This window comes from Suricata suricatta, chromosome 14, assembly GCF_006229205.1.
Source record: "Suricata suricatta isolate VVHF042 chromosome 14, meerkat_22Aug2017_6uvM2_HiC, whole genome shotgun sequence".
Lineage (NCBI taxonomy): Eukaryota > Metazoa > Chordata > Mammalia > Carnivora > Herpestidae > Suricata > Suricata suricatta.
In genome coordinates, this window is record NC_043713.1 from 40155621 (window position 1) to 40180023 (window position 24403).

The 24403-nt window shown below is 36.8% G+C and overlaps 1 protein-coding gene across 1 annotated transcript in view; it reads left to right on the plus strand.

The window, feature by feature from the left end:
* The window catches only part of LOC115277412 (desmocollin-3-like), a 51237-nt gene that overhangs the window by 6797 nt on the left and 20037 nt on the right, over nucleotides 1–24403 (plus strand). The window contains exons 3-14 of the mRNA XM_029921568.1: nucleotides 7–267; nucleotides 615–806; nucleotides 7618–7734; nucleotides 8438–8480; nucleotides 8859–8935; nucleotides 10936–11135; nucleotides 12755–12874; nucleotides 15813–15968; nucleotides 17219–17363; nucleotides 20464–20630; nucleotides 23660–23794; nucleotides 24182–24367. Coding sequence (XP_029777428.1) covers nucleotides 7–267; nucleotides 615–806; nucleotides 7618–7734; nucleotides 8438–8480; nucleotides 8859–8935; nucleotides 10936–11135; nucleotides 12755–12874; nucleotides 15813–15968; nucleotides 17219–17363; nucleotides 20464–20630; nucleotides 23660–23794; nucleotides 24182–24367 — 1799 coding nt within the window. The remainder of the gene's footprint in view (nucleotides 1–6; nucleotides 268–614; nucleotides 807–7617; nucleotides 7735–8437; nucleotides 8481–8858; nucleotides 8936–10935; nucleotides 11136–12754; nucleotides 12875–15812; nucleotides 15969–17218; nucleotides 17364–20463; nucleotides 20631–23659; nucleotides 23795–24181; nucleotides 24368–24403) is intronic.

Sequence of the window (24403 nt, forward strand, 5' to 3'; positions counted from 1 at the left end):
GTCTAGCTACGGGAAGGACTGCGCAAACCCGGAGTCCACCTTCGGGCCTTATATGCCCCCGAAACCTACGACCCAGGGCCAGATTCACCTGGATAGGAAGTTACGGACAATTCTCCGAGAATTCAGAAGACACACAGCGAACATCCGAAACTCTGTCGGCGCGATTCTGTGCAGAGCTTCAGACTAGACCAGGGTTGCGCTCAGGCGGTGCTGTGGAAAGGAGCCGCGGACCGGCAAACCCGAATCCAAGGATGGGCCTGGGTGCCGGTTCGGAGAGACCCTCCCAGGCTGGGGAGTAGGTTGGCTGTGGCCACACGGATTCTTGCTGCTCCTCTGCCCCCAAGCAGGGCGAGTGGATCAAAGCTTTGTCTCCTCTTTGAATCAGCGAGTTATGAATATTGGGTTGGTATTTATGAACTAAGTTAATTAATGGACAATGAATTGTACAAATGAGCGCGTCGTCCTGCAAGGCAGCCGTGCCAACAAAATGAGCTGATGAAATGACTCTTTACAGACCGGAACTGTTCTCAAAGTGTGCTCTTTTGTAATACATTTGAAAGAGTTTCCAGTTTTGGTGTTTAAAAGCATAGATTTAGTACTGTGTGATTTTTCAGCGAAAGGAATTGGAGAATGGAGAAAGGAGACTGGAGAGGTGCTGTGTTGCCACGATTTCCCGGGTGTTCCCCGGAGGGGAGGGTGTGGAATTAAAAGAACTGTTGCGGGGGACCAGAGCGGGGGTGCGGGTGCTGGGGTGTGGCAAGGCAAACACGTGCGTGCTACTCTAAATGGAGATAGCGTCCGCTCCAGTAATTGACAGATTCGTTTAGGATTGTTTTAAAAGAGAATTTCCTAAAGTTTAGACTAAATGGGGAGACTTGAATACTGGAAAGTGTCTATAGAATAATTTCTTTCGTCTGAAATCCCCAGTGTACAGATAGCTTCGATTTCTTCCCCGATGGGTAAAGTAAGATCACTACTGACCATCTTCTGTTTGTATTTCCTTTTGATTCATAGGAACGTCAACTTTTCAGTATAATATTAAAGGCACAACACTTTTCCTTTTATAGATACCTTAACGGATCTCTAAAAACAACCCCTTGTGTGAAGGGAGAGCGCTTCAAAGCAAGTCTTTAACACAGATCTGAGACTTTTAACAGGTTAGCCTTTCCACGGAGCTGGCGCATAGGCTGAGGAATCTTCCCGTTTGCACCCTTGTCCATCTTTCACAGCCCTCTGTCCTCTGTCCTCTCTAACCTGCCACAAGATACAACTCCTAATGACCACCGCAACCCCCTCCTCCAGATACAAAGAAAAAGAGAAAAAGAAAAAAAAAAAGGATCAGGGTGGGGATTGGGGACTAGGAAACGAACATATCAGACCATCACTGGACTGTTGAAAGTACCCAATGTCTCTTAAAATATTTCTCCTCTGGCTGTAACAAACTTTGAAAATGAATTTGCATTATCTCAGTTGCTCAGCTCTCCTGTCCCATTACAAATAATGTGTTCCTTTCAAATATGTGTTTAATACTGTTCACCACATCAGATCCACTTAGGGAATTGCTGTCTGTTATATATTTTAAATGGTATGGAATTGGGCACAGTTAATCTATCCTTTTGCTGAAATAACTCTTCAAAAGGAATTAAAATAGTTTTTACCTTTCTAGCATAGCTTCCTTTTCCCCTTGGAGTATATGAATTCTACCTGCAACTTATGCTGACAAATGGGCATTCCAGCTTTTCAGATTTTATAGCATTAATTAATGTGCTGCTTGAACAGACTTTTTATTCTTCTTGTTGGTAACATTCCATGTATTAATCTTTTAAAAATAAGAGTACAATAATTCCTATTGACGTTTGCATTAGTGACCAAAAGCCCAAGGCAAATAAAGGAAGTAAATGAGAACTAGTCTATTTTACAATAATAATCCTAAGACAGTCAAAGTTTTGGTATATATTTAATAGGTGCATTATCAGGTATCTTTTTTTTTTTTTTTTTTTTTGAGAGAGAGAGCGTGAGTAAGCAGGGGAAGGGCGGGGAGGGGGAGAGAGAATCCTAAGCAGGCTCCACGCCCAAAATGGGAGCCTTACACAGGGCTCAATCTCAGGACTGTGAGTGAGATCATGATCTGAGCAGAAGTCAAGAGTCCATCCCTTAACTGGCTGAGCCACCCAGGCACCCCTCAGCTACCTTTTTAAAAGTAGATTGTTGATGTTCATATTGAGGTACAGCTAGATTCTGAAACGCCTTCTGAATCACTAAGTGTATGTAAGCCTCTGCACATTTTTTGGTCCTACTGTAATCTCCATGGCAGTCAGCATTCCATATATGGAATCTGTGGTCACCTGTGTTCATCATGCTTTCCATTCAACTAGAATTCCTGTCTTACGAAGAGTTTGGTTAGAAAGAAATTTAATAGCATGATCTGAGAACCCAGAGTACAGAGAGGTCAGTCTTATGATTTACCTTTGAGCTGGTAAGAATTTGAAAGGTAGTATTTCCTTTTTGCAGAAGATAAAGTGTCTAGAGGAGAAATGGAAATTTTTAAATTTCATAACTATTATGCTCATCTAAGAATATCCCATTTATTTTTTGGATTTTCCACAAATCTCCATTCCTTGGCTTCTTTTTCCTCTGTTGAAAAAGGGTGTCATTTTAAAAAAGCCTACCTGTGAATTCACTGTAAAACTGGCATGGGAAAGTAAAACAATCTCAGATAACCCTTCTCATTTTCACTCTCCTTTTGGCACTAGATTTTCTTATCAGGATTTATTATTAGGATGATAGCTTTCTATCATACAATTAATAAAATTTGGATGATATTGTAAAATGAAACGAAGTAATTAAATTTTCATACTACCTGGACAATACTTTATATTATCATTTTTTTAAAACTCCATTTGCTACATTTCCTTTTAAAGTTGTGCAGCTCTCAGCTTTATAAATGAGATATTTAAAGTTGACCTGGAGGATTTTCCATTAAAAGAGATTCTTTGAACTCAAATAGTCAACCCATAATTCACTAATCTTTTTTTTTTAATGGTTATTTATTTTGAGAGAGACAGAGAGAGTATTATGGGGGAGGGGCAGAGAGAGAGGAGAGCAAGAATCCCAAGGAGGTTCTCCGGGGTCAGTGCATAGAGCACAAAACAGGGGTCAAACTCACAAAACTGAGATTATGACCTGAGCCAAATCAAGAGTCAGACACTTAACTGACTTGGCCACCCAGACACCCCAATAGTTCATGAATCTTAAAATTATTTTTGGGTGTTGAATTTTTTATTGGGTATTCAATTCAAAATTTATTTTTAAAATAACTTTTAAAGGTCATTAATTCATCATTGCTAATCTAATTTTTAATTTTATTTTCAGTAATTTTATATTTTAAATTTATATTCAATATGTTCAATCTCCACAAATATAGTATCAAGTTATTTTATAGTTTCAGGAAGCATGACATAACTTAAATTTATTTATTAATATTATTTCTTTCAAAAATTATATTAATGAATCAGTTGTATATTATTTCTAATGATGTATTATGTGGCAATGAAAATGAATGAACCTCTGTATGCTCAGCATGGAGAAATTTCACAAACGTAATTTGAGCAAAGAAATCAAGTAGCACACAATTAACACATATGTAAAAGCTAAAAATTGGCAAAATAAAACTGTATCTTCTTTAAAGAGACATATCCATGGGAGGAAATTAAGCAGAGGCAGGAAAGTAAATGAGTAACACAAAAATCATCCATTAGTGATTACCTGAGTTTTAGAGGTTGTGCGGGAGAAGAAAATGCTACTGAGGAGCAATATATAGAAACTTTGAAAATAATATTTTTTAAAAATTTATACTCTGTCTTCCAAAGAACATTAAAAAAATGAAAGAAGCAATAGAGAAGATCAATAAGCCAAAAGCTATTCTTTGAAAGTATACACAACCACTACTATGATTGAGCAAAGAAAAAATAGAGAAGATACAGATAAAGCAATATTAGGAATAAAGGAGGTACAGTCATGGAGAGGACAGATGTTTTAGACAAATAGATAATAATGTTAACATATTATTTCAATTAATTTGAAAATACACACAAAATGAGCAATTCCCTACAAAATACAAATTACCAACATTGGCTCAAGGAGGTGTACAAATTTAAATAGACTTCACCGTTAAAGGTATTGGATTAAAAGCCAAATGTCTTCACACAGACACCTCATATCCATCAAACCCAGGCTTGTGGTAGGTGAATTTTCCATAATTATATGGAACAGATAATCTCTACCCTATATAATTTGTTTCAAAGGACAAAAAAGTGGAACTGTCTCTAACTCATTTTATAGGGATTGTATGATATTGAAAAATAGTAGCCTGATCTCACTTGTGAACATATATTTGAAGTACTAGAATAAATACCAGCAAACCAAACCAATAACATTGAAAGTTAGCGTGTCCATGTGAGATTTGTCTCAAGAATGGAAAGATGCTTTCCCATTAGAAAATTTATTATTGTATTTTAACATAGTAATATATTCAGAGAGAAAAATTATGTGTTTCAAACTAAGTAGGAACTTATATTTATTGCTATCAAATATTCTCAGTAGACTAGGAATGTAGGGGAATGAACTTTATTTTTTTTAACATACTGAAGCATTACCTAGTAAAACTTCATGATTGAAAAAAGACAGGAAGAAAGAAAAAATGGAAAAGTGGAAAGGAAAGGGAGGGAGGAGGAAGGAAGGAGGGAAGGAAGGAAGGGGGAAGGAAGGAAGGGAGGAGAAAAGGAAGGAAGGAAGGAAGGAAGGACAAAACTCATAATGAATGTGAAATGGTAAAAGTATTATCTTTAAGTTAGAAACAAATCCAGAACAGTCACTCTCGCTGTTCCTATTCAGCATCTACTGGAGGTCCTAACAAACACATACATGAGATAAAATATGTAATAGCAATAGGAAAAGAGGTTAAGGATTTAAAGGAAAAGAAATCTGCCAATTTGCCAGCTATAGGGTTAGCTACATGTGAGATCCTACGCTACTTTGACAGACTACTAGGAAGTAGTAAAAGTAAGCAAGGACTAGTAAAAGCAAGCACGCAAACCCTAGAAAGTGTTTTCATGGACTTGGTCAGCTGGTCACAAGAATTTTTTGAAAGAGTAGAAGGCTAAAAAAACCCCCATAATTTAAAGGAAGATAATAAGGATTGGGTCACCATAACAAATACTGCAATTTATAATAAAGCTATGTTAATTAAAACTATATAGTGTTGGTGTAGATAAACACATATACTGATCAAATAATGCAGAGTCCTGAAATAGATTCTATCATGGGATCCATGCATATGATATATGCGGCATTATCACCATTAGTTAAGAAGGGAAGAGCTGCTCAGTGATGGTTCTGGAAAGTTGGCTATCCATATGGCAAAGGATAAGATTAGATATCTTCAGTGAATCACACACAGAATAATTCCAGATGAGTAAAAGATTTAAAAGTTGGAAGTAACTTTAAAATGTTTGTAAGGAAATATCAGATAGTATGTTTATGACAGGGCAGAGGGGGCGATATTGATACACAAAAGTATATGCTGGAAGAAATTTTAACAAGATTGACTACTTTAAAAAACTAGAGGAAATGCTTAGTAAATTTGACTACTTTCAAAGCGAAGCCCTGATTATCAAAAGATACCACTAAAAGAGTAAAAAAGAAAACTACATAAGCCTACAAGGAAAAGAATAATTAAAAAAAAGGCAAGCAATACAAAAATGACTCAATGAGAGCAATGGATTATTTACAGAAGGTAAATGACAAATTAACACAAGAAATGATGTTCAGTCTCACTAGAAATTAAGAAAATGCACATTAAAGCAACAGCTAGAAAAGTCAAGTGTAATGAATTGTAGTAGAGGTTATGAGAAATAGATCTAATACTCTGGGGGACATGAATATAAATTGATGTTAGTACTTTGGACAGCAACTTACCAATAGTTACTGGAATTGGAGATCCTCAGATGTTTCAATCACAGGTATACATCTTAATATCTTGTATCTACAGGGCTGTTTATTGTAGTGTCATTTGTAATAGAAAAGTAGAAAACAAGAATATGATCCTAATGACCATCAGCAGAATGAGCAAAATAAACTGTAGTGTATTCCCAGAAAAATCTTAAATATATTATTGAGTGAAAAATACAAGTTACAAGAGGATGCATGAAGATGCAAGCTGTGCACAATATCAGCTCGTACGTTATAGGCACATGCATATGTAATCAAAGTACAAAGGCCTCTAAAGGAAGTACGGATGCCAACTTAGAAGGAACTATTCCTTGAAGAAGAGGAAGGAAATGGAATACAGTATAGACACATCTGTAAATTTGAATTAAAAAAATGAAATAGGGGCAACTGGGTGGCTCAGTTGGTTAAGTGTCCGACTTCGACTCAGGTCGTGATCTCGCGGTTTGTGAGTTCTAGCCCCTCGTGGGGCTCTTTGCTGACATCTTGGAAGCTGGAGCCTGCTTCAGATACTGTCTCCCTCTCTCTCTGCCCCTTCCCCACTTGTGTTCCGTCTCTCTCTCTCTCTCTCTTTCTCACAAATAAATAAACTTAAATGATATAAAGAAGCGCCTGGCTGGCTTAGTTGGAAGAGCATGAGACTCTTAATCTTGGATTGTGAGTTCGAGCTCCATGTTGGGTGTAGAGGTTGTTAAAAGAAAGTAAATAAACTTACAGAAAAAGAAGCAAAAATTGCAAAATATTAATTTAAAAATCTGAAAAATGCATATTTCTTTTAGTATATTCTATTTGACTTAAACATTTCATATTTAACTTCAAATATCTTTTAAAGAGCTGTGATTAAAATGTACTGAACATGGCTTTCTACTGATATTCAGAAATACCAATTATAGAGCTACAACATATTTGGACCAATGGGTGCATTATTAAACAAAACCATTTTTTATCTATGGTGACAACTATTTTCTTAGGGATCATTCAGTTGAGCATATATAATATGGTTGAATTGTTTTTAAGAGCAAATAACTTACTGCTTTATTGTAACAGCAGTCTGATTATGACTTTCTGAAAATGACTCTTGCTTACTGTATTTAAAATAAACAACACTGTTGCATATTGACCCTATTTTTGAGTTGTTTTCTTTTAGTAGATAGATGTAGATAGATCTATCATTGATAGATCTTACACTGCAGTAATATTTAGAGCATGGATTAGCATAAGATTTGATTATGCATATGTATATGCATACACCGCTTGTTACCACCGTGACTTAAAGTCTTGTAATTTTGTGAAGGAACTTGTTTTATATTTGATTCTATCAGAAGTGAAATACGTCTTTGTGGTTGTTATCCAGTTTTGTTTTGCTGAAGCGACTTACATGAATTTGTAAATTTGAAGGACTACTCCTATTAATTGCTCTTCTGTCATTTGTGCTTTTGATGTTACAAGACATCATTGCTTAACCTAAGATCATCAAGATTTATTTTTTTTAGTTTTCCCAGACATCGTTCTGGTTCTTTAGATCTGTGATTCAGTTTGAATTAATTTTATATAAGGTATGAGGTAGAGGTTCAAATTCATTTTCATAATGATGATATTTAATTATCTCAGCTCCATTTGTTGAAAAGATTGAACTTACTGAAACCTTTGCCGAAAATTGGCTAACCACAAAGATACAGGCTAAGTTACGGGATTTCAGTTCTACCCCATTTGTCTCTACGTTTACCCGTATGCCAGTACCACTCTGTCTTCATGATTCTATCTTTGTAGTAAATTTTGAAAATGTGAAATGTGAGTCCTACAACTCTGTTGTTTTTCAAATTTATTTAGGTCTTCGGGTCCCTTGAATTTCCTCAGAGATTAATTTTTAATTTCTGGAAAAAACTTTTTGAGATTTTAATGGAGATTGCATTGAATCTGTTTGGTGAATTGTGGAAGTATATTTTCTGATCCATGCAGATGGAACATTTATTGTGAAAGGAAGTAGTTGTTCACTTCTGTTTGCAGATTTTTGTGTCGCTAGTGTATAGGCATGTAATGGCCTTCTGTATGTTGATCTTGTATCTTGCAATCTTACTGAACTCATTTATGATTTTTGATATATTTTTTAGTGGATTCTTAGGATTTTCTGTATACAAGATCACATCATCTACAAATAGAGACTATTTTTCTTCTTCCCTCCCATTCGAGATGCCTTTAATTTGTGTGTGCATGTGCACATGTGCATTTGCCCTGTCTAGAAGTTTCCATATAATGTTGAATAGCAGTGGTGAGAAAGGACATCATTTCTTGTTCCTGACGTAAAAGCGAAGCAGCCAGTTTTTCTCCGTTAAGTATGATGTTGGTTCTAAGTTTTCCATAGAAGCCCTTTATCAGGTTCAGCAAGTTTCTTTCCAGTCTTAGTTTGTTGAGGGGTTTTAATTGTAAATAGAGGTTGGGTTTTGTCAATTGCTTGCCTCTATTGAGATAATAAGGTGGTTTTATTTTTTTTTTTGCAAACCACTTTATTGAGTTAAGACTGACATACAAAAGCTACACAGATTTAACATATACAATTTGATGAGTTTGGAGATAAGTATACATTTCTGAAATCATTACCACGGCCTTTTGCATAATATACCCATCATCTCTAAAAGTTTCTTTTCACCCTCTTTATTTCTATTATTTTCTTATGACAGCATCGAACATAAAATCTATTTTTTAGCAAAAAATTTAAGTATATAATATGATACTGTTGATTATACTATACAGTGGATCTTGAGGACTTACTTTTCCTATTTATTTGAAACTTTATTCTTTATTCTATACTGTACTAATGTGACTTTTTTTTTTTTTTAATTCTAGGTCTTCAGTTTTGCTTCTGAAGCCTGCAAAACAGTGACATTTCATATACCTTCCAAACTAGAGGCAGACAAAATAGTTGGCAGAGGTGAGACATTTCAAAACAAGTGGTTTTAGGGGCACCTGGGTGGCTCAGCCGGTTAAGCATCCGGCTTTGGCTCAGGTCATGATCTCGCGGTTAATGGGTTCAAGCCCTGCGTTGGGCTCTGTGCTGACAGCTAGCTCAGAGCCTTGAGCCTGCTTCGAATTCTGTATCTTCCTCTCTCTCTGGCCCTCCCCAGATCGCACTGTCTCTCTCTGTCCCTAAAAAATAAATAAAAAGCATTAAAAATTAAAAAAAAAAACAAAAAAACAAGTGATTTTAAAACAGGAGTTTAGTTTACTTTTGCTGAAAAGAGCATGTTATCAGTATTTGCCTTTTGGATTTAGTCTTAATCTCTTTTTACTTAGATACAATTCAAGATAGTTTTAATATATATTCTTGTTTTTTGGAATTCCATGGAATTCTGTGGTTGATTCTAGTGCAAATCTAAGCCACGTTTTTGTAGTCATTTATGCTTTAACACTTTAAGGATGACATAGAGTGTTACATGTACAATGTAGCTCTTTCATTACCCTAGGATTCTAAGCGTTGGAGAAATATCAATAAGTGGCTGAGAAAATCAAGGCAGTATTTTTATCAATGTTAGAGCTGCCTTGAGGCCCATCACAAGATGAGCCATTTCATTCAAAACTGAAGTTAATCAGCCATTTCCTTGTGGAGAATTTGGAGAACCTCAAGCTTTCCTACCAGCTGGGAAGCTTTGCCGAGTCGACTTTCCGTGTGTTACAAGCAATATTAGAAGAAAGCATCATGGTTGTTTAGTTTTGTTTTGTTTTTGTTTTTTTAGGGCTATAAGTTGTCCCAGAGATACCAAATTTACAAGTGTCCCATTTGTGGTTAAGTGCCTCATTTCATTTTTATTATGCAAATGTCACTTTTATTCCTAAGGAAAGGAAGAAGAAAAAGGATTAAAAGAGAAGTCAGAGGTGTTCCTTTAGGGGGATAGACCAGAAGTTATTATGCTAAAAATGCGAAGAGAGAAATATGACCTCATTCCGAAAGGTGTTCACTTCGTTTGGATTACATGTTTCCATCTGTGACAGATTTGGATTAAAATGAAAACACATGAGTAACATAGAAATCCTATGAGAAGTTATTACTTAAATGGCATTAGTGTATCAATTTGGTTGTTGTTAAAACAGATAATCAAAGAATGAGTTGGATTTGATGCTTTTGATAGAAGTTTCACCCTCTTACATTGATATTTATATTTTATTACTTTTTACCAGGGAAAACTCCCGGGCAGAAAAGATGGGCAAGCAGGGTTTCTGTGGGGAGCCCTGGAAAGCTAGGAACAGGCCCATGGAGAGAACTAAGGGCATAAGGAGAGCCGTGGCTGGGGGAAGGCGAGTAACAACAAAGTGCCAGTGCGAAGAATTCAGACAGACTTTTCTGGGGTTCTTGGTTGGCTTAGCTGGTGGAGCATGCGAATCTTGATCTTGGGGCTGTGGGTTAGAGCTCCACGTTGGGTGTTGAGATTACTTAAAAGTAAAATCTTAAAAAAAAAAAAGGGTGGACTTTTCTTACTTGACGATTTGCTAATTCATACCCTCTATTGCTCTTTGGGCTTATGTGTGTGACTTCTGGCTGAAGACAGGTGTACCTTAAAAGACTCAAACTATGGAGTTTTGTTTGTTTATTGAGCTGTGTGTGGGGGCTTCACAGCTCTCTTCCTTCCTGATTGCGACACACACACCTCTTTAACAGAAAGATCACTTTTATAAGCCTTGTAGAAGCACATAAAGATTGAAAAAAAACTTTAATGCATGTATACAATTAAGAAATACTTATTTTTTAACTGAAAGAAAATTATTATTTTATACATGTGAAGAAACTAGTTAAGATATTTGGTAAATGCAAAGTGATTGGTTTATTTCATTCTACTTCATGATTTTGAAGAAGATGCCTATATTATCTTAACACTTCTTTTTTTTTTTTTCTTTTGCTATGTTTCTGCTTTACAACTTGGAAACTTTTGTTTGCAGTTAATCTGCAAGAGTGCCTCAGGTCTGCAGACCTCATCCGGTTGGGTGACCCTGATTTCAGAGTTCTAGATGACGGATCAGTATACACAGCTAGCACCGTGGTGTTGTCTGGTGAGAAAAGATCATTCACCATATGGCTTTCTGACACCAAGACGCAGACACAGAAAGAGATAAAGGTGTTCCTGGAACATCAGAAGAAGGTATTCAAAATATGTTGATATTTTCCAGCATGCTTTTCTTTTCATTTAAATACTTCATTAAAAATTGCAAAGAGGTCGGAAAGATAAATGGGGTTTTGATCTTTTTTTCCTTTCCCTTCAATTTGCTTTCCCTCCCTCCCTCTCTCTTACCCCCCTTTCCTCCACCAGCACTGACTGAACATTGGCTTTGGGTTTTGCTTTGTTAAATCTAAATGGCGTTTCCTTTGGGAAGGCTTCTTCCACTTCTAACGTCCAACTAATTGCTTTCATGTGTCAGGGTCCATTTGGTTACCCCTCTTTTATAAGCATTTGGAGTTTTTTATTTGTGTAAACAATTAGTCTGTAGTTGCTTGAGGGCGCAAACTGACCCCTTTCTGCCGATAGTCTCAGGCAGACCTAACTCCTAGTCAGTCCGTGGATGTTAGGAGCAGTGGTTCCAGTGAATAGAGGTTGATTTCAAGTATCACTGTGATTCTGGTATTAAAATAGGATAGAAATCCTGAAGTGTGTGTACGTATGAGTAAAAGTACATGTGGCATGGTATTGGCAGTTCTAGATTCCACATCATGAGGAATGCCATTGTTAAAGCAGTCACAGGAAAGCTAAAGGTTTAGACTGGATTACAACAAATTCATCTTAAGTGAATTAAGGATAAAATTAATTTCAATGAGTGTTTAGCACATTAAGAAATGTTTAATAAAATTATTTATTTATTAATTCTCAGGAAATAAATTTCTTCCTTGCAACACCATAAAACAAAACAGAAATCACTAAAAAGTCCAAGCCAACTTTTTGCAGTGATGGAAACGTTCTGTAATCTGTGTGATCTGCTAGGGTAGCCCAGTGTTAATGGCTACTGTGGCTAGTGACGTCGAAAAATGGAATTATTGTTTTATTTAATCATAATCAATTTAAATGAAAATACAGTAAAACCTTCATTTGTGAGCATAATTAGTTCCAGAAACATGCTTGTAACCCAAAGCAGTTGTATATCAAAGGGAATTTCAAGAATCATCGGCTCAGTTGTGATCATGTGACGTCCGATGTCACGCACTACTTGTATTGCAAGACCTCGCTTGTTTATCGAGTTAAAATTTATCAGAAATGTTTGCTCATCTTGCAACCCTCACAGAATTAAGTTGCTTGCAATCCAAGGGTTTGCTGTAGTCAGCGTATGGCTAGAGCTACCCTACTGGAGAGCGCAGACGGGAGTGACAAGACAAAGAAAAGCATGCGTTTTCTTGCTCTGGGTCTCCTGACAGGGTGGGGTTTTAGCAGAAAGAACAGGTGAGGGCTGTCACTAAATTGTTATCAAGAGGACATGTTCACTATGTCTCTGTGGGAAAGAAGAAAAACTGAGTGCATTGCTGATTTTCCTAACCTGAAAGTATGGTCAGTGGTAGAAAGATATACAAAATAAACTTCTTCAGTTTATGAAACCTTTAAAATGTGGATGCATTCTTTCTTACCCAACTAATACAAAAAGGCCTTAAAAAAGACTTAAAAAAACTCCTGAGACTGAGCCTCCAGAAAGGCGTTAGGTTTATGGACCGTCCGCTGATTTGCGACAGTGTTAGCTGTGATGCTTTATTTATTTAATATTCTTTCTCTAAATCCAGGTGCTGAGGAAAAGACATGCCAAAGAAGCTGTTCTCAGGCGTTCCAAGAGGAGATGGGCCCCTATTCCCTGCTCAATGCAAGAGAATTCGTTGGGGCCTTTCCCTTTGTTTCTTCAGCAAGTAGGTGTTACCTTCTGTCTGATTGGGAGGGTTTTAATTCCCAGAGTCTTTTGTTCAGGCTTCACAACTCTTTAGACACTTAAAAGTAAACATATTAAATAAACAGATTCAACTGAAGATTTTCATGAAGTATACTAAAAGTGAGTAAAATGAGAAATCATCAAAAATCTAGTAATTATATCAGAAAGAATGCAGCCATGAAAAGGTCTTTATCAGTATATTCATTCATTTAGAGCTACTTATTGAGCACACACTACATCCCGTGGAAGGCTCTTCTTTAAGTTCGACACTAGAAATAAAGGTAGCCATACCCTTGCTCTTATGTAGGTTATTCTAGTGAGGAAGAGAGGGGTAAGCAAGTGGTTATAGTACTGAGTGATGCGGCCATGGTAGAGATGCTAGAGACATTTTTAACCAGGTCAGGTTTACTTTTCATAAAGATCTACTTGGAACACGTACCATGGAAGCAGTTGTTGAAGTCGGGCTATGGCCTGGTGCTTGCTTTTTTCTGTTATTGTGGTTGATATTTCATTCCAACAGTGGGACCATTTGTTGATGTTTTTAACTGCCTTTCCAGTGTCGTTCACACTTTTTAAAAAAATTTTGTTCATCACTAGACTTTGTTTCTTCTCTTTGTTTATATATATATATGTGTATATATACATATTATATACATGTATATATACATGCATATGTATATATAATGTTTATTTATTTTGGGGAGAGAAGAACAAGAGGGGTAAGGGGCAGAGGGAGAGAGAGAATCCCAAGAAGGCTCTGTGCTGCCAGTGCAGAGCCCAATACAGTGCTCAGTCCCACGAACCGTGAGATCAAGACCTGAGCCAAAATCAAGAGTCAGATGCTTAACTGATTGAACCACCCAGTCACCCCTCAAATTTTATATCTTAAGCACTGATGAGGCATATTAAGACATGATTTCTGATTCCCAAAGTTATACTGATCACAGCTAATTTTAGCCCTTGTGTTGCTAACCTGGTCACCACTTCTCAGTCTTCATTTCCTTGACATATGTACATTTGTCATGGCTGACCGCTCCCTCTTCCACCAAATACTTTCTTCACTTGGCTTCTAGGACACCACTCACCTAGTTGTCCACTTACCTCCCTGGCCACTCGTTCATGCTGGGTTTTGCTGGTTCTTCCTCACTCCCATGTTCCCCTTTCCCAAACTTTGGAGAGCTCCAGGCTCAGCCCATGGACCTTGTCTCATGTTTATTTATATTCACTGCCTTGATAATCTCATCCAGTCTTGTAGTTTTGAGTACTATTGTCTATTGTAGACTTAAGACTTCATATTTCTAGGACAGACTGCATTAGGCCATCCATGCAGGTTCAAGATAGCTTATCAGTGTGTCCAAATGGGGGAACCCATTCCTTCACTTTCAGTTGTTGAGGCATTAGAGTCAGTTTGGTGAGGTTTTAGTCGTAGAGAACACATGTCTCTCTAAGTAGTTAGCAGACAGCAATTTATTACAACATATAAGCCATATATAGAATTGTTTTGGGGACTGAAGAAACAAAATAAACGTAAGGTTGAACTTTCAGGAATGAGTCTCCAAGCTACACTGCAGAATCCACAACCAAGGGACATGCGGTTTCCTCCATGATGGGCCAGCAAATAATTCAGGAACCAAAGTGTCACTGAGTAGCTTATGCATGACAGAGATTTATTTGTTTTATGTGAAAGTATGATCTGGTAAAGATATTTAATATAAAAAATCACCAGGAACTTAGACTTCTTTTTTTTTTTTTTCTTTTTTTAGCTTGGCCATCCATGCAGGTTCAAGATAGCTTATCAGTGTGTCCAAATGGGGGAACCCATTCCTTCACTTTCCAAACATAGTCTAGATCTTGCATTTATTATTTTTGGTTCTATCCCATTGATGATCTTTTCATGTGGCCATACCTAATTGTAAGCCTGGGAGATGTCTTTCTTTTGGGAAGAATCTTGCACTCAGCTATACATTTTAATACAAAGGAACATGGGCATTATAGATATGAGAGGATATCAGCACCCTCTGACCTAGTGTCATCTTCACACCACGCATCCAGCCCGTCGACAGATCCTGTTGGCTGTACCTTCCAATTACATACAGAATCTACGCACTTCTCACCATCCCTACCGCTGCCACGCTGCCTAACAACCATCATCACTCCCATGAATTCTTACAACAACCAAGTGGTCTTCTGCTTCTTTGCTTACCATCCACCCACCCACATTTAGTTCGAACAAAACACCAAATAGTATCCTTTTAAAATATAAATTACATAATATTACTCTTGTCTAAAGTTTCCAATGGCTTTCCACCTGTCTATAAGGAAAAGTCAATAGAATCCCTTATATGATCTGGCCTCATCTACTTCTTGCTGACTACTGGCTTTCCCTGCTCCAATCACAGTGGTGGCTTTGCTGCATCTTGAACACTCCAGGCACAACTCTAACCTGGTCCCTTCGTACTTCATGTTTCCTCTGCCAGGAAGAATCTTCCTTGTTTATTCACATATGTCCTTTTTTTAAATTTTGCCGGTTCCCATTTCTAAGGAACGTTCAAATTAGCCTTCCTTTCACCAATATATGAGAGTTCCTATTGGCCCAGCTCCAGCCAACAATGGGTATTATTGTTCTTTCCTGTCTTTGCCAAATCTCTAGATGGGGAATTATGGCTTAGTGTTTTTAATTAGGCTTTATTTGGTTACTCTTTATGCTGAACATTATTTTCATTATATTGAGCAGTTTAAAAAAATCTTGCCAAATGCTTCTTACTATTTTGCATTGATGAAGTAATAAATATGATTATTATCTTATTGAAGTGTCTTTAAAATAAAAAGATATACATGCATAAGCTACATTAAAAAGATAGCATTTTAACAGATTTTAATTTAAAACTTTTACATCTGTGGTTTTTTTTCCCTCTTAGGTTCAGTCTGATGCAGCACAGAACTATACCATCTTCTACTCAATAAGTGGGCATGGAGTTGACCAGGAACCTTTAAATTTGTTTTTCATAGACAGAGACACTGGAAATCTGTATTGTACCCGGCCTGTGGATCGTGAAGAATATGAAGTTTTTGATGTAGGAGTTTTATTGATATACATGATTTTAAATGATTGAACTCTGTTTCTTTTGATACTCTGTGGACTCTTTTCTGTCTTCCTGCATTCTCTTCTTAGAGTCAAAAGAAATAGGCTGTACAGTGTTTTGGAATATTTGATTTGCTTTTTATCTTACCTTCTGTTCGGTAAGCCTAAAATGAAGCCAGAAGGTTTAGTTGTATTTGGATGTATATTCTAGTGTATTTCCAAGAGTTAGTTTTGTTTATGAGGGGCTTTCTCTTTCTGGTCATGCTACATTTTTCTCTCTCCAGGACATGGCCACAGTTGATAAGAAGGATCTTCTTCTCTTCTTATGTTTGTTAAATTTTCTTTTATTTATTCTTTTTTGTTTTCCCCTCCTTCCACTTGTGTGATTCTCTGACCATCTGTGGAAAGTAGATAAGGAAGCAGAAGTAGATAAGGAACCAAATCTAAACAAGGTTAATAAGCCAGGCTTCTGATATTGATGAGTTTATAGGGGTGGAGTGCATCACTCCCTGGAGTGATGGGGAATAACTCAGACAATTTTCAATGTAATATGGCAAGTTCTCTGAGGTCATGTGGTCACCCCTGTGCTGGAGGGGGAATGTTTCTCCATAGGAAAGAGGGATTCTCTTCCTAGAAGAAGGAAGCATGCTGGTAAGCAAGTGTGATTAATGTTCACCACATGACATCTCTTTACTCTTGGTTGGGAAGATTTTAACTCCGTGTTGTAATCATATGCTGAATAGAAATACATTCTATTTGACATTACATTGCCCTTTGATTACTTAGCAATGTAGAAACTGGTAAATGCATTTTGTTTGAAAAACTCTTATAAATGTGTGACTTATGAAGTAAAACAATAAAAGAACTGTGTTAGTTACAAGATAGAAAATCATGGTTTTACAATTGCAGCGAGTTTAATTGTTGTCCCCGATATAACTTTCTGATTATGGAAAGAATAAGGACTAAAATCTGAATCTGCTGGGCAGAATTATCTCTGACTTGGCTGTACTATGGAATTTTATTCAGAATGTAGCCATTTCTACCAAATACTGGATGCTCTTTACTACGCTTAGAGTGATTTTCCTTTTGATGCTTTGATGTTTGAAAAAGAATTGAATAGAAATTCTTAGTGGTTGGTTATCAAAAAGATTTGCAAAGAAGGTAGCAGATAAAGCATAGTGTTCTCTCTGGCTAGGATCTTGTATCAATGGACTATTGATCTCGTGTTTTCCTGTCACACAGTTGATTGCCTACGCCTCAACTGCTGACGGGTATTCAGCGGATGCACCTCTTCCGCTGCCCATCAGAGTGGAGGATGAAAATGACAACCACCCTATTTTCACAGAAGCTGTTTATAATTTTGAAGTTCCAGAAAGTAGCAGACTCGGTAAGACAACTTTATAAAATTGAACTTTTTTTTGCATGTGCTTTCTATTTTTGCCATATGTATTTTTTTTCTTTTAGGAAATGTATGTGGATTTCCTTTGCTCTTATGTTCCTTGGTGTTTATCTTGCTGTTAACTGTTTTTTTTAAATCTACCTAAAAATGCTCTTTATATATTAAGGATAATAACCTATTGTCACATTGCAAATATTTTCCCAGGATATTATTGCTTTTCAGTTTTATCAGTGCTGCTTTTTGAGGTACAGAGGTTCAGGACTTCCATTTAGTTAAATCAATCCTTATTCCTTTCAGACTTTATGGTAAGAGAACTTCTAAAAGTAAAATGTATTATTCTAAATATGTTTGTGCGCATATTTTGAGACATTGGGGTTTTTATACTCAAGACCAGTTATCCTGAGATGATATTGAACCAGTATCTATTTACCAGAATACATTTAATCTTGTCACAGCCAAACAGAGTGTAACCTACAGGATATTACGGGAGTCTGGTGTTGTCTCTATGATACCAATTAATTATAAAAGCGGATAACAGTGATTTCAGCTTGGAATCATATTTAATTTATATACTTTATTTCACTTTTATCATTTTGTGGGTTTATCATTATTCTTTCCTGCAAGAGAGGACATAGAAGATAGAATTACCATAAAATTAAAATTAATATTGATATTTTTATTAGGTTTTATTTAAGGAGGTGTTAAATTACATCTACTGACAACACACTTTTTTAAAGCTCTTATTTATATTATCTCTTTTCTTAAAACTGGTACTTTACTACTTCCAATTTAGAATGAATCCAGGAATAACTTTAGAGAAGCTTATATCACATGTTCTAAACACTTTCTCAGACATGGAAAACCAAAGTATTCAGGTTAGTTGGCCATGAGTCTTCTGAGACTTGCAACATGTGAAGTAGCTCTTCACAATAAAGTTGAATGAATGTGGACTCATTCATAAAGGATGACTTTGCTAACTTGCCTATTAAAGTTACTTAGATCATCAGTACATTTTTATACCTGCTATTTCCCTTTATATTTTACTTTGATAGTTTGATGTCATAGATGTTAGCCTCTTTATTACTCACATGGTACAATTAAAAAAATAAAAATAGTTGGTTTGGAGTTTAAGAAACCTAGTTTTTGATTTGGGGTCTGTTATTAATTCACTGTGGGAAATGGTGGAAGTCCCTTTGAGTTCTCGGACCTGTAAAACGAGTTAATTACATTTGACGACCTATAATATTTTTAGCTTCACAGTGTCTATGACTCTGGCACAATTTTCTTTTTTTCAAAGAGAGATTATTGGTTTCAAAGTCTTTCTTGAGAATTCTGTTCTCTATGATAGTGACAGATGAGAACTTAGACCAAGTACTTTGAGGCCCAGATGAACCCAAGGTACCTTAAGCAACTCATACGAGAAGGCTTGGACCAATTTGGGCTGTGAGACTCTGAACTACTGGGTGTTCTTTGAGTTTGCATTAACTCACACACAGAATTTGGGACAGTGGGTGCTCAACTAGTATTTAAGTATAGTGCTCATGAAAAGGGGTTTTGAAGTCAGGATTTTCAGAGGATTTTCTGTGATAAGTAAAACAGGTGTTTTTTGTTTTGTTTTTACTTTTTTTTAATGTTTATTTGTTTTTGAGAGAGAGAGAGAGGGAGAAAGAGAGATAGAGTGCAAGCTGAAGAGGGGCAACGAGAGAGGGAGACACAGAATCCAAAGCAGGGTTCAGGCTCTGAGCTGTCAGCAGAGCCCGACACGGGACTCGAACCTATGAACCATGAGATTATGACTTGAGCCAGAGTTGCATGCTTAACTGACCGACCCACCCAGGCACCCCAGTAAAATAGTTTTTAATCCAGAGAATTAACATAGTGTTTGTGTTCTGTCCATAAAATCGCAGGAAGACAATATTGTGCCTTAAAAAGATTAGGAACTGTTTTTCTATGCAAACATAGACGAATAGCATTTGTTTTCTCATAAGATAATTACTTCATGTCTTCATATTGATCCATTGCAAAGTTTTGTCATTATTTGTATGTAATTGGACATTATAATGTTTATATATATGTGTGTGTGTGTATGTATTTACACACACATATCTACAAATTTTAAGACATATTACAGTGAAAAATATTTAAAACTATTATTTTCTAATATTAATTGGTTTTTATTTCCTTCAAATACAGTATTTCAGCAAATGTGTGTGTGAGACTACGGGTATGACTGTATATGTCCACGTATTTGTTCCTTAGGCCAGCCCTACACACTGGGTTATAGCAAAGTGATCTGTGTAGTACATTTCCATGGGCAGTGGAACACTGACCATACGCTGGACAATACCACCTGTTTGTACTTTCTGATACATATCATCCTTTACTCAAGAAATATTCTTACGTTCCATACAGATGACAAATATGAATAGCTCTAAATGAAGAAAGAATTGACCTAATTTTTCGCTGAAGGGTGAATGGTATGAAATCCCCTCCTGAGGATTAAGTGGGGCTGAGGCACTGCAGTGTGGATGCCGAGCAGATGAAAGATAATGAAATACATCAAAGACTAGCACAAAAAAGAAAAAAATCCTGGAATAGAGACTAGACTGTGAAAGGCCAAGTCTTGACCACTTATCCAGTTATACCCCAAGTCAGTCTTGATTTATCTCTTAACGAGAAATTCAGTTAGAGATCTGACTTACTTCGGAAACACGATTTCTCTCTCCAGCTCGGTTTGGTATTGCAGTATGTGGGAATATGTGTTGAAATTATTCATGATTGCCATTTACATAAGTTTTTAGTAATTTATCTTTCTTATTTTTTAACTGTGAGCACAGTAGAAGTGTACCTTGTGTCAGACATTCATTTTTTTATGTTGTAAATTTGAATCCTCTTCATTGGTGCTATTGAAAGATGGAACACCTCTCATAAGAAATCCATTTAAAAGTAGATTTCTGCTATCATTGTTAAAATTTGAAAAGCGTCGGTACTTCTAAATATGTTTTGCAATTCTGGAAATTAAAGACTCTTGTCTTTCTTTTTTTTCTTCTTCTTCTTCTCCTTCTTCTTCTTTTTGTAAAACATGTAGGTACTACAGTGGGAGTGGTTTCTGCCACAGACAAAGATGAACCGGACACGATGCATACACGCCTGAAGTATAGCATTTTGGAGCAGACACCGAAGTCCCCAGGGCTCTTCTCTGTGCATCCGAGCACTGGTGTCATCACCACAGTCGCTCATTATTTGGACAGAGAGGTAACTTTCCACTCCTTAGAATATCATTTTGCTGGGAGCTTAGACCCCTACCCCATTTACTGTAGTTTACTCTCCCATGGATTTAAGAGTTTCTATTTTCTTTTACTTAGGTGTAAAACATAAGAATTCTCAGCCATGTTATTTTTTGTTTGTTTTAAATATTACTTCTAGACAGATATCATATTTTCACCTATAAGTGGAACAGGAGAAACTTAACAGAGGACCATGGGGGAGGGGAAGGGGAAAATAGTTGGGGAGAGAGAGGGAGGCAAACCATGAGAGACTCTTGAATACTGAGATCCAACTGAGGGCTCATGGGGGAGGGGGAGAGCACAAGGGGGTGATGGGCTTGGAGGAGGGCACTTGTTGGGATGAGCACTGGATGTTATATGGAAACCAACTTGACAATAAACTATAAAAGGAAAAAGTATTACTTCTCTATTTCCTTATGTAAGGCAAGCCATTGGAATAGAAATATAGATCAATTGGTGTTTAGAAGGAGTGGGAACAAAATACATTTCTTAATGAAAGTTGCTTTGTTGAATAATGCATACTTATATTCGATCTTTATAGTTTCCTCATTTGATTAGATAGGTTGTTACATCCAATCTGTAGAGGACAAACATGACAGTCAGAAAGATTGATTGACTCACCAGAATCAAATTATTGAACTCAAACTTCTAATTTTTGTAACTCTTGCTCTATTTTGTCAGTCTATATTTAACTCAGAGACCTGAAATACTGACTGAGGTGGAATAATCAATTTCATGTGTACAGAGTAGCTCTATTAGAACACTTTAGTGGTTCCTTCCTACTGCACCCCAAATAGCACAAATAGAAGAATCGATATGACTTGGAGAGCTAATGTACAGAAGTAATCAGTGGAATTTGATGCCAAAGGAAAAGGAAGGGATGATGAGAACCCATAAGAAGGAATAAAAAATAGTACAAAGGTTTTATTTGTCTTTTTTTGGGGGGGTGTGGTCAGGACATTTTATGTGATAAAGCACATGATGGTAATAACAAATGAGAAAGTTTGAAGGAGCAATATGAATGTCTTTTTTGTACACGTGGACTAAATAGGTAGAGCTGATGTAGTGATCAAGTGAAAACAAGCATTTCCCCTCATATTTTTACACATTGAGAGTGAATCTTAGAAAAATTAAATAATTTAAAGGGACACAGTCTATAAGATACGTGGATTTGTGGGCACACCCAAGAAGGGGGTGCCTGGGTGGCTCAGTGGGTTGAACAGCCTACTCTTAATTTCAGCTCAGGTTATGATCTCACAGGTTTGTGCGTTGGAGCCCTGCATTGGGCTCTGTGCTGATAGTGTGGAGCCTGCTTGGGATTCTGTCTCCCTCTCTCTCTGTCCTCGCCCTGCTTGCTCTCTGTCTCTCTCTCAAAATAAATAAAAATAAACTTAAATTAAAAAAAAAAGTCAACAGGAGTTTTGAGGGAACAGCCACAAAGTCTGTTGTGGGAACAACACAGGAAATAAAGAAATGAGGAAGGGAGACATAAAAGCAAAACCAGTGCACTTAGAGGAAGAGGGAGTGGGGGTATCAGAGAGTGGAGCCTATAGGAGGAGCCTCTCAGGGTGAGAATGTTGGTTTCTGGAAAATGGAGGAAAAAAAAAAAGAAAACGAAAGGAGTGACTGAAGAATAGTAAAGAGAGAAGAGAAAGGTAGCAGAGAGGATTGTGTCACAAAGTAATCAATTCATCCATCACCACCACACCATTTGCAAAACTCTATTCACAGAAAGTCAACAGTGACCTTCCAGTTGCCAAATCCGCCTGTTACCTGAAGCCTCTGCCTGTTGTTGGCACTTACTAAAACTCTCTCTTCCCTTGGATCTCTGGTTCTTTTCCTGTTTCTCTGATCTTTCCTTTTAGCGTCCATCGCTTAGTCTTCTTACTTCCCCCATGCTTGAGACGCCTCTGTTACTTCTGTCTTCAGCTCTTCTCATCCTTTAGCCTCTTTTTGATAATCTGATGCCTGCTACATTTTTAACCACCATCTACAAACTAATGGCCCCCAAGGAAGTATTTCTGGCCATGAACTCTCCTGTAGGTATGGGGCCACACATCCAAGGGCCTTCTGAACATTTCTCCTTAGATTTCCCTTAGGCACATAAAGTTCAGTATGTGCCAGACATAACTCATTCTTTTTTGCCATTTTTGCTCCCCCCACCAGTGTTCACTTGCTCAGAGCACAGGCTGTCCTTCTGCAGTTGCTACAATGACTGATGATACACCCGCTGCTTGTCCAAATAGGACACCTGAGCATCCTTCTCAACTCTCTTTTCTCTTAAATTTTATATAGAATTTACCATCACATCCTACTAAATGCTAACTCCCAAGTAACTTTGCTGTCACCCTTACTCTCTGTCTTTATTGCCACTTCCTCAGATTTGGATCACCTATCTTAGACTAGTTCAGGAGCTGTTTAACTGATTTCCTTTATTTTTTTAAAGTTTATTTTGAGAAGGAGAGAAAGAGAGACAGACACACAGACAGTGGGGGAGGGGCAGAGCAAGAGGGAGAGAGGGAATCGCAAGCAGGATCCGCGCTTTCAGCACAGAGCCCAATGTGGCTCAATCTCACTAACTGTGAGATCATGACTTGAGTTGAAACCAAGAGTCAGGTGCTTAACTGACTCAGCCACTCTCGTGGCTCTAACTGATTTCTTTGACTTTCAGCTCAGTTTACTTCAAATTATGCTGAGTCTTCTTTAAGAATATTCTTCTTGAAACTCAGATGTTCTTATTTTGTGCTCCCCCCCATGACTCCTGTAAAACTTTTCCCTATTACCGGCTAAGTAATATATAAGTCTAAATTCTTTGTATGACTCTTTGTAATTTAACCTCTGTCTACCTTTTCAGCTTATCCCAATTCTTAAAGTATATGCAAATATGAAATCAGATAAAAGGGTGGATACACATAAATGGAAGACTACACAACTGAAGTTTCATTTATAAGTTGGAGCAAATGTTTTCAAACAAATAAATATTTGCTTTGTTTTCAGACTGTAGATAAGTACTCACTGATAATGAAAGTACAAGACATGGATGGTCAAGTATTTGGATTGATAAGTACATCAACTTGCATCATAACAGTAAAAGATTCAAATGACAATGCACCCACTTTCAAACAAAATACCGTAAGCATATAATATCAAAATCTATCTCTACTTGTCAATTGCCATTTGTTATTTAATATAAATTATAAAGTATGTGTCATGCTTTGACATATGTATGTTTATTTTATGAATAAGATTAAAGTTTGAGCAGCTGTCATGTAAATCTTTATTCATAGTAGTATTTTATCTCCTTGTTAAAGACAAGTAACATTCGTCTTCATTTATAGTGAATTTCTTTCATTTCAAAGATAATCCTTAATGAAACAATAGTCATTGTAATTCCTGGCTTTAGAGTAAACTAGGTAAAAATTATAAGAACCAATACTTTTGGAGTGGAAGAAGTATTTGACTTCCTTTATAAAAGTTCTCTTTATAAAGTAAGGTTTTAATGAGTTCTTTCTGTTTCAGTATGAAGCATCAGTAGAGGAAAATGCATACAATGTGGATATTTTACGAATATCTGTAGAAGATAAGGATTTAATCAACACTGCCAATTGGAGAGCCAATTTTACCATTTTGAAGGGCAATGAGAATGGACATTTCAAAATCAGCACAGACAAAGAAACTAATGAAGGTGTTTTGCGTGTTGTAAAGGTACAGTAATAACGTATACTTGGCAAGTTAACAAGT